Source organism: Spermophilus citellus (assembly GCF_964194105.1).
Source record: "Spermophilus citellus genome assembly, chromosome: 2".
In the NCBI taxonomy this organism is placed as follows: Eukaryota; Metazoa; Chordata; class Mammalia; order Rodentia; family Sciuridae; genus Spermophilus; species Spermophilus citellus.
Genome location: NC_138183.1, coordinates 192,296,770 through 192,311,078, shown reverse-complemented (window position 1 = coordinate 192,311,078; position 14,309 = coordinate 192,296,770). Strand labels below are relative to the sequence as shown.

General features: G+C 48.1%; 2 protein-coding genes across 2 annotated transcripts in view; one reads left to right on the top strand and one right to left on the bottom strand.

Annotated features, from left to right (window-relative positions):
- RPS3 (ribosomal protein S3) overlaps positions 1-11,041 on the top strand; it is a 171,817-nt gene extending 160,776 nt beyond the window's left edge. Inside the window, exon 7 of the mRNA XM_081278886.1 lies at positions 11,029-11,041. The gene's annotated coding sequence lies outside the window, so the exon portion shown is untranslated. The remainder of the gene's footprint in view (positions 1-11,028) is intronic.
- MAP6 (microtubule associated protein 6) overlaps positions 877-14,309 on the bottom strand; it is a 74,728-nt gene continuing 61,295 nt past the window's right edge. Inside the window, exon 4 of the mRNA XM_081278875.1 lies at positions 877-2,025. Within this exon, the coding sequence (XP_081135001.1) occupies positions 999-2,025 (1,027 nt within the window). The 3' untranslated portion in view covers positions 877-998. The remainder of the gene's footprint in view (positions 2,026-14,309) is intronic.

The window sequence follows — 14,309 nt, the reverse complement described above, 5'->3', positions numbered from 1 at the left end:
CCGTAGTGTCCTGACACTCATGATCAGAGGCCTAATTTTCTCAAGAAGTTTACCTCTTGTGTAAGCTTTAAAATGGAGCCTGTGACAAATAATTGTCACCCAGAATTACTCTGGGCCGAGCTGTGTCCCTACTCCTGTTTCATCTGCAGGCTCCAACTCTAGCCCATCCAGGGCTCAGCCTTTAGGGATTTGGTAGCCCTTGCTAGGCTTCCATGGGCTCTGAACCTTGGCTTGTCTTGATCATTTTCATGAGGGATTTTGTCCTTGATGTCCTAGCATCACCTGCCCACTCCCATCTTATGCTGATAACTCACAGGAACTAGAAGTTATGGTTTGGATATGAGGTACCTGGCAGCTGCAGTTAATCCAGGAATATTCAGAAGTGAAATGATTAGATTATAAAAGCTGTAATCTAATCAGTCCATCCTAGTTTGAATGGACTGACTGGATGGTAACCATAGGAGGTGGGGTGTGGCTAGAGGAGGTGAGTCACTGGGGGCATGGCCAGACTGGTTCGTCTTCCTTGCAGCCCCTTCCCCCTCTTATCTCTGCTTCCTGACCCCTCCATGAGCTGAGCAGCTTTCCTCTGCTGGGTCCTTCCCTGATGATGTGCTCAGGCCCAGAGCAATGGAGTGGTTCATCTATGAAACTCTGAGTACCAAATAAGCTCTCCCTCCTTTAAGTTGTTCTTTTTGGGCATTTTGGCCAAAAAGCCACGAAAGCTAAAACCCTGGGCATTTCTTAGACTCCTCTGGCCCAGGTGGGCCTGCTTGCCTGCTTTCGAGAGTACACGGTATTGAACAAACATGGCATGTGTATGCATGTGCCCCCTCCCCCACAGAGCTGGAAGGAGACACTACTGAACCAGAAGGACCAGTTTTATTAGATTCCAGCAAGACTATACAGCACGTTTCATGCAGATTAACTGTGTCTTCCCCGCCCCGGGGAGGAGCCCTTCCACTGCCAGCTCCTTTGATGGCACATCAAGGGGAGGGGCATCAAGGGGACCCTTCAATATATTCTGCATGAGGGACAGTTGGGATCATGACAGGGGGTGGAGGTGAGATAGTGGGCAGCTGAGGGCCCCTGGGGTCTTGAGTCTTCAGAGGCTCAGGAACCGCAGGACCTGGGTCCTTTTCTGGTGCTGGCACCAGAGGATCTTGATCCTTCAGAGGTACCTGGGTTATAGGAATTTGCTTCTTCACAGGCTCAGTGACCATAGGGACTTGACTCTTTGGAGGCTCTGAGACCATAAGACCTTGATCCTTGGCTAGTGCTGGGATAATAGGGTCTTGGTGCTTCATAAACTCATGGAACACAGGGCCTTGATCCTTTACAGGTGACATAACCACAGAATCACGACCCTTCAGATGCTCAGTGACCACTACATCTTGATCCTTGACTGGCTCTGGGGATGCTAAACTTTGACTCTTTCCAGGCCCAGAGACCACAGGACCTTCACTCTTTATAGGTGCTGTGACCATGGCACTTTGATCCTTCTGATGCTCCGGGACCAAGGGACCTGGATCCTTAGCAGGTGCTGGGACCACAGGACTTTGATCCTTCAGAAATGCTGGTACCATGGAACCTTGATCTAAAACTTTAGCTGGAACCATAGGACTTTGTTTCTTCATAGGCTCTGGGATCAAGGGACCCTGGTCCTTGGCTGGTTCTGGGACCACAGGACTTTGATCTTTCAGGGATCCTGGTACCGCAGGACCTTTATCCTTTGGAAGTCCTGGGACTATAGGACCTTGATCCTTTGGAGGTTCTGGGACCACAGGACCTTTATCCTTCAGAGGCTCTTGGACCATAGGGCCTTGACCTTTCAGCAGCCCTGGGACTATAGGACCTTGATCCTTTGGAGGTCCTGGGACCATGGGACCTTGATCCTTTGGAGGCTCTTGGACCACAGGGCCTTGACCTTTCAGAAGCCCTGGGACCACAGGACCTTGATCCTTGTCTGCCTCTGTGGCTACAGGACCTTTTTTCTTACGTGTCTCTCCGGCAGGTTGGACTGGGCTCCTGCAAAGGAGAAAAAGGTGGTCACTGTGAGGACAGAACTTGGGCCAGGGATAAGGCAGAGCACAGATGGCCTGATAAAACTTGGCCTAGTGGAGCTTGGGCAGGGTGGTTCTTATTGGCGAGGCAGGAGGAGAATCTGATTTCTGTGTTAGTAAAAAATGTGGGGTGGGTGAAGGGCAGGAACCAGTCATTCAATGTGTTTGCCAATTGATTATAACCTGCACGTGGCACAGGGGACAGTGCCTGGGTGACAACGGCAGTACTACAGCTGGACTTGGAGTCGTCCAGTGGGCATCCCGGTAGCCAGTCCAGCCCACACTCCACCCAGGCCCCTACTTATCCCTCGAGGCTTGCTGGTCCCATCCTGGGGCCATCTTAGCCTTCCACTCAGGTGACCCTACAGGCTGGACCACTCCGTCCGTGTTTTCAAGGGCTTCCAAGTTTCTTTTCTCCCTGTAGCATTAAGAGCTGATTTCTGGGAAGGGCAAGGGGTCACCACATAACATGAAAGGGGGTAGTGAGAATGTCTTCCTTCTTACCCCCGTAAAGGGAAAAGTACTTATTACCAATATTTTTTAGAATGGTAAGCACATGATAATAATAAAAACTAGATAGACTTTTAACTAGTTCCATTATTGCTTTTCAGTTTTCTAGAGACAGTACACCCCATTATTTCCTGCAACACTCCCACCACACCCCACTTTTGGTAGGCAACTGGCTGGGACTCCCCATTCAGGCAGTGAGGGGGGCCTATCCCTCCCTCTGTCCCCACTTGCATTTCCTCTAGTCTCCTTGAACCCTTGCTCTCTCTTGCTCCAAAGCTTTTGGACTTATTTCCTGTAGTCAAGAGTCCTCACTGCAGCCACCTCCCCATCCTTTGACCCACCCACCTGCAGAGAGCATGTGACAAACACTGCCACACTCCGGCCTGGCCAGCTCTCACCCCTTCCTCGAAGGCCAGGCTAAAAGCCACCACTCAAGAGAGGTACTGCTCAGCTGGCGACACAGACCCTGGCACCCCTAGGCACATCACGCCTTCCAAATCACTTCTCATATCTCATTTCAGAACACAGCCCTAGGAAGCACGTGGAAGGATTTTATTACTCTAGATTTTAAATGAAGAAACTGAGGTCCAGAGAGGGCAAGTGATGGAGGCAGTGAGGGGACACCAGGGACTAAGGTCTGGGTCTTTCTGCCCTGGGATTGATCTGTGGTCTTTCCTGCTCCAGGGTCTGTCACAGAGCAGGTGCTCAGTGCAAGGAAGCTCTAATTATTAGTCTTCAACTCTTCACCACAAGGTTTGTGAGCTTAGAACCACGTCAGCATCTCCACAGTTCCTCCCAGGCTTTCAGGAATAGTCTTACCTGCTTCTTGCAGCTGCTCCAGTGACACCTCCACCTGGTAACGCTTCCTCACCTCATTATGGACTAATCTCTCTGGGCCTCCCTTGTCATCTATTTGTTGGGAATAGTGAAATTCCTCCGAAGTTTGTGATGATAGAGGTCTGCACACAGAGTGCTTGGTAGCAAGGTAGGATTGCGCAGTTTTATGATTATTTTTTTCTATTTATGTGCTTAGAAGTAAAATTACACAAGTTTGGGCTGTTTTTATTCTTCTAAGTCATGATCTAGAAGATTTTCACTGAATTTGGCATTTCAAGCTGTCTAAGAGCTGACCCCTGTCATCGGGGTCCACTGTGGCAGGCAGTCTGTCTGTCCAGTTCCCTTGCTGTCTTTGAGTATCACAGTAGCGGGGAGAGCTGAGGGAGGCCTCCTGGCTCAGCACAATGCAAAGTGCAGTTGTCCTGGCCATGAGGACAGAGCCAGGCAAGCCCGTTGAGGAGTATGCAGGATCCAAAGATGATATTAAAACCATTCTAGTCATTGGTAGCTAGCCAGAGAGGAAAATGAAAAACTGAATTCAGAACAGAATCAAGCAGGGAATCGATTAGAGGTATCCTCTCAGGCCATTAGGTGACCTGGGCACAGTCTTCTTGATGGGGTGATAAAGCTCAGAGGGGGCAAAAGATGGTGACCAGGGTTAAGCCTGATCTCAGGGGCTTGGGCTACAGAACTACCCCATTGGCAGGCCATGGGAGTGCCCTGTTGGCATGGAGATCATAAACAAGGCTGGCCCCTCAGCCATAGCCTTGGGCAGGAAAGAGTTTCTCTGGATGTTTGTGGCATTGCCTCCCATGACACCCCCCGAAACCTCAGTCTAATAAGCACTCTCAGCCAGCTGTTCACTAACCCCAAAATTGCAGGGATCAATAACCTTGTATTGATTTGATTAGTAAATACTTTCCCTTAGTAGCTAAATGTCTTTAATCATGGGATAGTTTAGAATTAAGATTAGAACTGAGGGGCTGGGATTGTGACTCAGCGGTAGAGCGCTCGCCTAGCACGGGCAGGACCCGGGTTCCATCCTCAGCACCACATAAAAATAAAGGCATTGTGTTGTGTCCATCTACATCTAAGAAATAAATATATATATATTTTTTAAAAAAGATCAGAACTGATAAGTTAATCCCAAACTATTAACTTTTTTATTGTATTAACTTTAGGAAAAATCTGCTTTGATTTAGCTTGAAACTATGCATAATGTTTAAGATAATTTGTCATATTAGAATAACAGATTCATCTTGTGATCATGTAATGGAATAATTAAGTTAAAACGATAATTTATTTTAGTTTTTCTTATGTACTTTTTTCTTTTTATAAAGAAGTTTTTAATATAATCAGGATTTGAAATGAATAATTAAAACCTTTTTGGTGCCTGGGCATGGTGGCACACGCTTGGGTCCCAACTACTGGGGATGTTAAAATGGGAGGATCGCTTGAGGTCAGGAGTTCCAGACCATTATAGGCAACATAGTGAGGCTCTGTCTCGAAACAAACCCTTTGCCACTTACCGTGAAAACCTGAACATTTACCTCCTATATTTTATCATGAAATAAAATCTAGGGGTAAGAGTGTTTGCCTGGCAATGAGTCCCTTTGTTGGGCAATTTTAAAATAAGCAATGTTGGATCTTTTAAGTAAGAAGACCAAATAGCAGAAACTCTTAACTTTTCTTCATGTTGAGAAAAGCAAAATTCAACTTCTTTGTACTATCAAAAATTCTGGTGGATGGCACTTGAGAAGAAAGTAAATAGCATTAAACCCTTCAACCAGCTGCTGTCATGGCATCTGATGAGATGGAAGGAAAGGGAGACGGGACCAACATGTTTTCAGGGCACTTTGGGGGAGAAAAGCTTCTGGCTTTGCCCTGGCCCTGCTGGTGACAGATTGGCAGGCTGTTTCCTGCACAGGTCTAGGCAAGCCATTGATCTATTAAATGAGACTTGTAATTTAAAGTTGAAAAATATAAGACAGCTATAAAAACAATAGTGGGACTTTTGTGACAACCTGATACCCAACATATTTTTATGCTCCATTTATTTTAAAGTATTTATAATTTAACTTGAATTATTTAGGGGAGTTGAATTAAGTTATAAATAAGGTTCTTCCTAACAGACATTGTTACATCCCACTGGATTTTTTACTTTCTTACTTTTATAAATTAAGCATTCTTTTTAATCCTGTACCCCTTCTTACTCTTTTTTTTTTCCTTCTTGTTGTGGTGCTTTGAACCCAGGGCCTTGTGCATGCAAGGCAAGCACTCTACCAACTGAGCTATATCCCCAGCCCACTTAAGCATTCTTTTTTAAAACCAATATGGCCTTGACAAGTTTTCCTATGCACAAAACTGCCCTCAGGGGTACCACGAAAACCTCATTGACACTGACTATCGCCACTTGGCCCCACAGTTCCCACTGGTCTCCCCATCTGTAAAATGCCCATCTCCTCCAGTGTGCTGGGGCTGCGATCACAGTGCTGAGTGGAAGGGAGCATGGAACTTGGCTAGTAGATGTGGGCTGGAGTCAGCCCTTCTCAGCCACAGGCCAGCTGTCCTTGGGCATGGCTGACTTGCCCAACTGAACCTGATTCTCTGGGCCAGCTGCAGATACTCTGAAGACTGCACGGGACACAGGCCCTCTACCTTCCATCCTGGGCGCCCTATCAGCACTGACCTCTCAAAAGCGAGAAAGACCAGCTGTGTTAACTTGGCTTCTGTGCTGCTCATTGCCTGAGAGCTTGGGCAATTACCCAACCACAGAGACCTTAGCTTCCCCACCTGTAAAATGGGGATAACGATAAAAGTGCTGAGTGCTAAGACAGAGGATCAGAGGGTCCCATTAGTCAGGCACCTGAAGTCATAATTCCTGGCATGTCTAGAGTGCTCAGGTGTGTTACACAAATAAATCCGTCCCCACAGTAATGGCAAGGACAGTTTATCTCCTTTGACCCTCATGTGGCATGGAGGAAGGCAGCCGTCCTCTGAACCCTTCTCCCTGCCTTGTCCTCTCATGCTGTTTACAGCCTCTCTGTGCTGTGTCTGCTGTTCCTGCCTCCTGGGTCACCTCTTCCACCACTCTTCCCTGCAGAAGCCCTGGCTGACCTTGAAGGCTTGGCCTGGGTCCCATCTTCTCACAAGCTCCTCCTGTGTGTACATCTGCAGCACGGCTGTGCCATCTCTCTCCACATTCCTGGGTGCCCCAGCTGCCAGGCAGCTCCCCCAGCAGACTGTGAGCTCCCCAAAGGCAGGGGCTACACTCTTCACCTGCAGCCCCATTGCCCAGCACAGCATCTAGAACAAGGAGTCCAAACAGGAAGATTGACTATCATTGCGGAAATCTAGTTTATCCTCTATTCCTGGCTCCATCCAGGAACCCAGAGTCATCCAGAGTCATCCTTGAGATCTCCCTCTCCCTCGAAACGCTCGCCTAACCTCCTTCTTGCGACCTCCAGTCCCATCTATGTCACCCCCTCCCTTGCCATGCCGTCACCTCTCTAGACCACTGTCCACAGCCTCCTAACTGGAGGTCCCATCTTCTTGGCCCTTCTCCAATGCATTCTCTACACTGAGATCCTAATCTTTCAAGAAAGCAAATCTGGTCCTGTCCCTTCCCTGCTCACAACCAACCTTTCAGTGGCTTCTCCTTGCATGAAGAATAAAGAGTAAGGTCTGTTCGTGGTCATCCAGTTGAGTAGCCTGCTCCCACCATCTCCCTGGCTCCTGTGCCCCAGCCCCCAGGGTCCCCCTGTTCCTTCAGCCTGCCCAGCTCCTTCCCATTTTTATGGCTTTTGCACATGCTGTGTCTCCTGGGAAATTCTCCTTCCCCTCCTCACCTGATTAATGCCTCCATATCTGTCTGCTCATTGGAGCGCTGCCCAGGGGGACCTTCCCTGAGCCTACAGTCGGTGGTGGCCCCCCTACTGCCAGCTCTCCTGTCCCTGAAACATTCCTTTCTCTCTTTTTTCTTAGCAATTTCTTCCTCCCCCCCCCCTCTCTCTCTCTCTCTTTCCTGGCACCAGGAATTGAATCTCTTTTTCCTGGCACCAGGGGCCTTTAACCACTGAGCCCTTTTTTATATTTTATGTTGAGACAGGGTCTCACTGAGTTGCTTAGGTCTTCACTTAGTTGCTAAGGCTGGTTTTGAACTCACAATCCTCCTGCCTCAGCCTCCCAAGCAGCTGGGATCACAGGCGTGCTCCCTGTGCCCAGCTTTGCAATTTCTTATATTCTTTTGGATTAATGTTTCTCCTACTAGATGGAAGTATTCAAAGGGGAGGGACCAAGTCCGTTTTGTACATCATTGTATCTTCTGTACCTAAAACTGTCCCTGACTCAGGGAGGCCAGACTAAATACATTCCAATGAGTGAATAAAGAAGAGCCTTTTGGGCTAGGGTAGAGTGCCTGTCCAGCATGCATGAGGCTCCCAGTTCAATTCCCAGTGCAGAAAAAAAAAAAAAAAAAAAAAGCCTTTCTGCTTTTTGTGCCAGGTTCTGACTTCTTTGTAAAACTTAGCCTTCCGAGATTAGGTGAAACATCCTAAGTCTGAGATACTTCACGTTCTGCCTTTTCTTATTTCCATGGAGACAGTTAAGGCCTCCCAAGGACACACACACTGATATTTGATTTCTGCTTCCCAGAGCCAGAGCAGCATCACAGGGTCCTGTGATGGAGAAAGGCCTGCATTGCCTCCCACTGACTGCTGTTCTTACATACAATCCTGATCCTATAATCTGCCTGTGTGTATTTTTTTCCCTTCCAGATCGTCTCCTATTTTACTATCAAAGCAACCCAGAACTACACAGCACTCCCAGCACAGGGCCCTGTCCTAGAATCCTCTGCCTTCTGCAGGGTAGAAGTGCCCCACGGAAGAAAAAGACACTTATTAACTGGGCAATAACTACCTGCCAGACCTGTGATAGATATTTTAACATACAAGTTATATGTGATATAAAAAGTAACCTCTTGGAGGAGAAAGTGCACCAACTGACCAGAGGATGGTAGAGCTGAGTTCCAATGTTGACCCAGCTCCTTAGCCACAAGGTGGCCATCATGGCCACACCAGTCTCCAAGCCTCAGTTTCCTTATCTTTCAAAAGGGGATTAGCTGAGTGCTTGCAGAGCGACTCCTAGAATACAGGTTGTTTAGTAAATGGTAGGCCCAAAGAGGGACTTAGCGATCTGGTTAGAGAGGGCAAGTCGCTCTCCTACAGCCACACAGCAAATGCATAGTCAGCTCCAGATGAAAGCACTGGCCTTCCAGCCTCAGGGAGTGGGTAGAAGGAGTGAGCACACTCACTTGGAGCAAAGATGGTCAGGATAGGAAGAGTGGGGACCAGGCCAATGGTGCCACAGTGGACCCAGGAAGTGGTGCCAGACAGGGTGATATCATGGCTTTGTTCCCTGCCTCCATGGGCCCTGAACATGTGCCCTTGTTTGTTAGAGACAAACAAAACTCCTAACCCAGAGATGGGAACACTGCCTTGGGGGATTGGAAGGCTCATTATTCTTAAGAAGGATCTATAAGAGGCAAGAAGCTCTCTCCCCTCTCTCCCCCACAGGACTCTGTGGGAGCCTCTATTTCAGTAATTGACATGTTGTTTGGTTGTTATCTAACTCTCCTGCTAGACTGTGGGTTCTTTTTGTTTCTCTGTGTCCTGAGTACCTAGCAGCATCTGGCTGACAGAAGTACCTGGCCTCCCGAGTGCAAGTCTTGAATGACTGGTATGTATGTGACTTTTTCTCTTTATTCTCTTTTATTTTTTTTTTCTTTCATCCATTCATTGGACAAAATCTAGTAAATTCCTACTCTGTGTTAGGCTTGGGGCTGGGAGCACAGAAATGAGACCTGGGCTCTGCCTTGAACAGCCACCAGAAAGACTGTTAAGCATACATTCTAAACACCTGCCACCCCCAGCACAGGGTGCCACCCCAGCCCTGCCCCTGAGCCCCTATCAGCCTGTGTCTCTTCAGAGACTCCAACGGATCTTTAAGGGACAAAGACATCCTTGGCTGGAGAAGTCTTCCCTCTCTGTTTCATGGAAGCACAGCTCCATAGAGCCAAACCAAAGGGCAGGCCAGGGGGCAGTGGGGCCTTCTGGGCCTCTGCTGCTGTCCCCTGTCACCTGGCTGGGCTGGCTTTGGGGTTGGCACCTGCCCCAGTGAGGTGGCCTACTCCTTGGTGACCACTGGTTAGACCTGAACTTCTAGAAACTTGTGTTCCCTGCAGCTCCACTCTGCACAACCCTGCCCTGATCCAGGCCTCAAACTCTGGAGCCGCCCTCTTGGGGACACTCTGCTGCCTGCCCCAGGACAGCCTTTCAGAGATTTAAAGTGGCAGCAGTTGTATCCTAATTCCTGGCCTCTCTGTGTAACACAAGCATCACAATAGTTACACACTTGGCTTCCAGAGCCCTCACTGTCCTACCTGGCGTCCTCATAACCTGTCTCGGTCAGTTCCCATCCCTTGAGTATGAGCCCAGAACTGAAAGCCACACTGCAGGTGAGGTCTCCAAACAGGACACACCCCTCTGCCCTGGACCCCATGCCCCACTCACCAGCCCCTGCCACTCTGCTGCTTCTCAGGTCTGCGGAGCTGGCTGCCAGCCACCCACCACCCCTCTGCCTATGGAAGCCCCCTCACTGACTGAAGATTCAGTTCCAGGGCCACTTCCTCAGTGGGACCACTGCTGACACCCAGCCCCCAGCTTCTCCAGTGTTCCCACAGCCCCCCCACCCCAGCTGCCCCCTCACTTCAGTTGTCAACCGGTTCACAGCTGCCTCTGGTCTGTGCTTCAAGGGCAGGGACCACCACGTCTGCTGTTTCTCTCTTTCCCTTCCTCCCTCCCTTTTCCTTCCCCTTCTCTCTTTTCTCACCTTCTTGCTTTCTTCCTTTCAAACACAATGTTTCTATAAATATTTTTAAAGAGCCTACTATGTGCTAGGCCATGGAATATAGTAGAGATCCAGAAAGTTCCAGTATTGGGCTGGCACATAGTAGGTGGTCTAAAAAAAACTCATACAAGATCAACTGCTGACAGTCACGTTTACAGGTGGCACTGTAACCACCTTAGCAGCCTTTTCTGCGTCTTTCTGGATTTCTAGGAGGACTGTACACACAACATGGTTTTTGGTTCTCACAACGCATCAGGTTGCAGATAGAGCTCATTCTCTCATCCATTTTCCGGAACTGGAAAACAGGCTCAGAAAGGGGTGTAAGTTGCCAAAGGTCGCTTAGGGAGCACACAGCAACGTCAGAACCTTAACTGAAGAGCTCATTCTCTACAAATACAGAGATTCCAAATTTGTCTGCTGCATCTGAACTGGGTTCCACATAAGCTGACCCGGACTAGTTCTGGCTGGAGCCAGTGACTTCTACAGGTCTCTGATCAGAGCTCCCAGTTGCATTTACTGAGAGATTTGTCCTTTTGGGCTAAGCCCCCAACAATTGCCTGGCCAGTCCTGCATCACCTCAATCCTAATTCTTTTTTTTTTGTTCCCACCTCCCCCCCAATCCTAATTCTATTACACGACACCACCACCACTACTACCCCACTCTCCGATCCTGGCTGACTTTGCCCCTGGCAAAGAAGACATCCTCAGAAAGCAGTGTCTTCTTGGCCTAGGAGTGCCCACTCACGTCATGAAGCTCTACCTGTGTGGCTGCCAGTCAGTCTACCAGCCTAGGGTCACAGAGTCCTCCAGATGTGGCTCATCACCATCAGAAGAGTAGCTAGGGCCACAGCTAGACAAATATTGCCACCACAAGGCTTAATTCTGGGTTGGGTTGAGGGGGTGAGCTGTGCTGATCAAACCCTGCATCTGTGACCTTCACGTGACTCGTTTTCCACAATTGAGTGTTTGGAGTGGTACGTTTGGGAGAGAACGAGGAGACTCCTGTTCAGGAGGATGTGTGCCTTCTTCCCAACAGGAATCCCAGTGATGGCCCAAGGACCAGACAGAGGATGCACTCTGGAGCCACCCAGACCTGGCTTCAAATCTAGCTCATCACTTATAAGTTGTGTGACTTTGTTCTTAATCCTTCGGTTTTGATTTCTTTGTCTGTGAATGAGGAGAACAATGGACTCTAACTTTATTCTAAGGATGAAATTAGGCCAAATGCCTAAAAGCCAAATAAATTTTCCATCCCTTTCTGTAGACTGGGCCAACTTTGCATTTCATAAAAGCCAGACCAGAGACCTGGGGCAGATTCCTACCTTTTCTACACTCTGGGTCCCCTCCGGGAGGAAATGCTCGAGTGAAGATCAGGGGAAGGGTTGTACTAGGTCTGCAGGGGGTTGGGGGGCTGTTTTCTGCCCTGCTATTTACTTATTTACTTATATTACTGTTAAATGCTTTTTCTAAATTTTTATCTGCTAAGAATAAATAACTAAAATCCCAGTTGCACCAGCGTTATTGTAAAAAGCATCCTTGGTTGTGTTAACACAAAGAAAACAAAGTCAAGGGCAAGATTGATGGTCTCAATGGGCCACTAGGAATCTAATAATCCTTTTAACGACCCTTTTTAAAATGTAAAGGGCCTGGACTAGGGCCACCAGACAGAAATGGCTCAGTTCTTGTCTAATTCTGTGCTCCTGGGAATTTAATAATCCATTTTGTCCTCCCCTTCTCCCCACTAAAGCAAAAGATGGGATCTGGAGCAATCTATCAAAATTGGCTTCATATGTCCAAAGGAGATCAATTCAGATGAACATGTAATTGCAAAAATGGAATCTGTTCAAGGTGATTTATAGGGTCTGCTGAGGGAGGAGAGACCAGAGAGATGAAGGGCTGGGGTTGGAGAGGCAGGTGGCAAGAGCATCTCTAAATGGTCTTAACCTCAGGCCAGCGTGTGGCAAAGGGAGTGGATTTTCCCTGGGTGGCCCCAGCTACCACACAGTTTGGGACCAGGGGAGATAAGTAACTGGGCAGTGATGGCCAGCAAGAACTGAAGTATTGACAGAGCGTGATTCTTCCCCATTTACAGAGGACATCATCGCCCACCCCAGTCAGCTTCTCATAACAGTCCAGCTGATTAGGACCATTCCTAATTTCTTTTTTTTTTTTTTTTTTTTTTTTTTGTGAAGATATAGCTGGGTCAGGTGGAGCACTGCTCTCTGGTGGAGAAGCAGGTAGGACCATTCCTAATTTCTTAATCCTAATACTCTTCCTATTTGCTGTCCCAGACTCCAAAAACAACCAGGCTCCCGTAACATGCTATCCTTTGCCGGCCCAATTCCTACTTCCTGAACCTGAGAAACAAATTGATTTGGAAAGCAGTGGAGACTACTATTATTATCACCTCTTTGAGGCTTAAAGAAATCAACTCAGTGGCAGTCACGCAGCTAGCAGAAAGCAGAGCTTGGATTTAGAACCAGGACTGTTGGCTCTAATTCTGAGTCCTTCCTTCTAGGATGTGGCTCTGGGGTGGGGTAAGGAGAATATCTTTCTGTCATCACAGAATTAAAGGCTCTGCACTGGGCAGGGGGTAGGATGAGGTAATCTCTTAAGATTACCCTGTAATTAAGAGTTCATGAATTTATGAAATCAGGTCTGTTTAGAAAAAGTGACTACATAAAGTGCAGACGTACACTGGCCAGAACAGAAGCTCTGCCATTGCTGTGATGCATCTCAAAAGCACCTCTTTCATATGAGCAGGGAAAGTCACTAGACAGAATAAAGCCTTGTGGAGGCACCATGGTGACTATGGAGGCACAGGATGAATATGGTCATTCACGCATTCATTCATTGTCCATTCAACAAATACTCCAGAAGACATTCTGTGTGATAGGCATCAGGCCGGGAAGTAGGCTACAAAAACAGACAGAAGAAGCTCGACCTTGCCCTTGGGGGAAACGTGATCCAGTGGCAGACACACACATGAGCAGATGACACAGGATATATGGTAAGTTCTGTGATGGAGACACACACAGTGAGCATCTTACCCAGCCTGGGAGGTACTGAAAGGTTTCCTGGAGCAGTCCCCTGAGCAGAGTCTTGAAGGATGAGTTAGCCAGGTGAGAAGCAGGAGAAGGGCATTCTGGGCAGGCGGGACAGCGTGGGGAAGGTATGGAGGTGAGAAGCAGCATGGCGCACTGAGAGAACAACAAGCTTCTGCAGGCCACCAGGAGCCCATGGTTGGAAGCAGGGTGTGACATGGTCGGATTTGCAAGTCTAAAGATCCCTCCAGCAGCTTAAGCCAGTAGCAGTGGCAGTAATTTATTCCTCTCAGCCTCTGAAATTCCCTTGGCCTCAGATAAGATGTCTGGGGCCATCTGTTGAGATAGTTATATACAATGCCAAGTTAACAAGTGATGGGCGGCCACTTACATGAGGACAGAGGGCAGAAACTCAAGCTCAATTTCACTGTTTGAAATAAAAAACACAAAAAGATGGCCTGTCATCCGATACTCCAGGTATCAGATGACAATTTTCTTTTGGTATCTCTAGTATCAAGTGTATTTCTGGTGAATGAAAATCTGTTGGACCATTCTGTTCTGTAGTTAACCACGCATTTCAGTCACCTAATCAGTTAAGGAAAAACACTGTGTATTTGACTGAGACAATGATCAGTCCAGTCAAGATGTTTGAGTCAGTGGTGTGTGAAGACCTGATCCAATTCTTATTTTCCCTCAGTTTGTGTCTAAACTCGGGGATTTGAACAGGGTGCTGGGTGCTGGGCAAGCCAGCTGGAGGGCGAATGGCCCAACCAGAGTGTGGTCCTGAAGGGTTGAGGTGCAGTTTTCACTGAGTCCCACTTGTCTGAAACCTGACTCACCTCAGGCCAGCCCAGCCTCCTTCAGAAGAGGGCAGGAAAAGCCCGGGCTGTGGAAGGGAAGACCTAGCCCCTGGTGCTTCCTTTCCTTTGAGCTTCACTTTTCCATCTGTTAC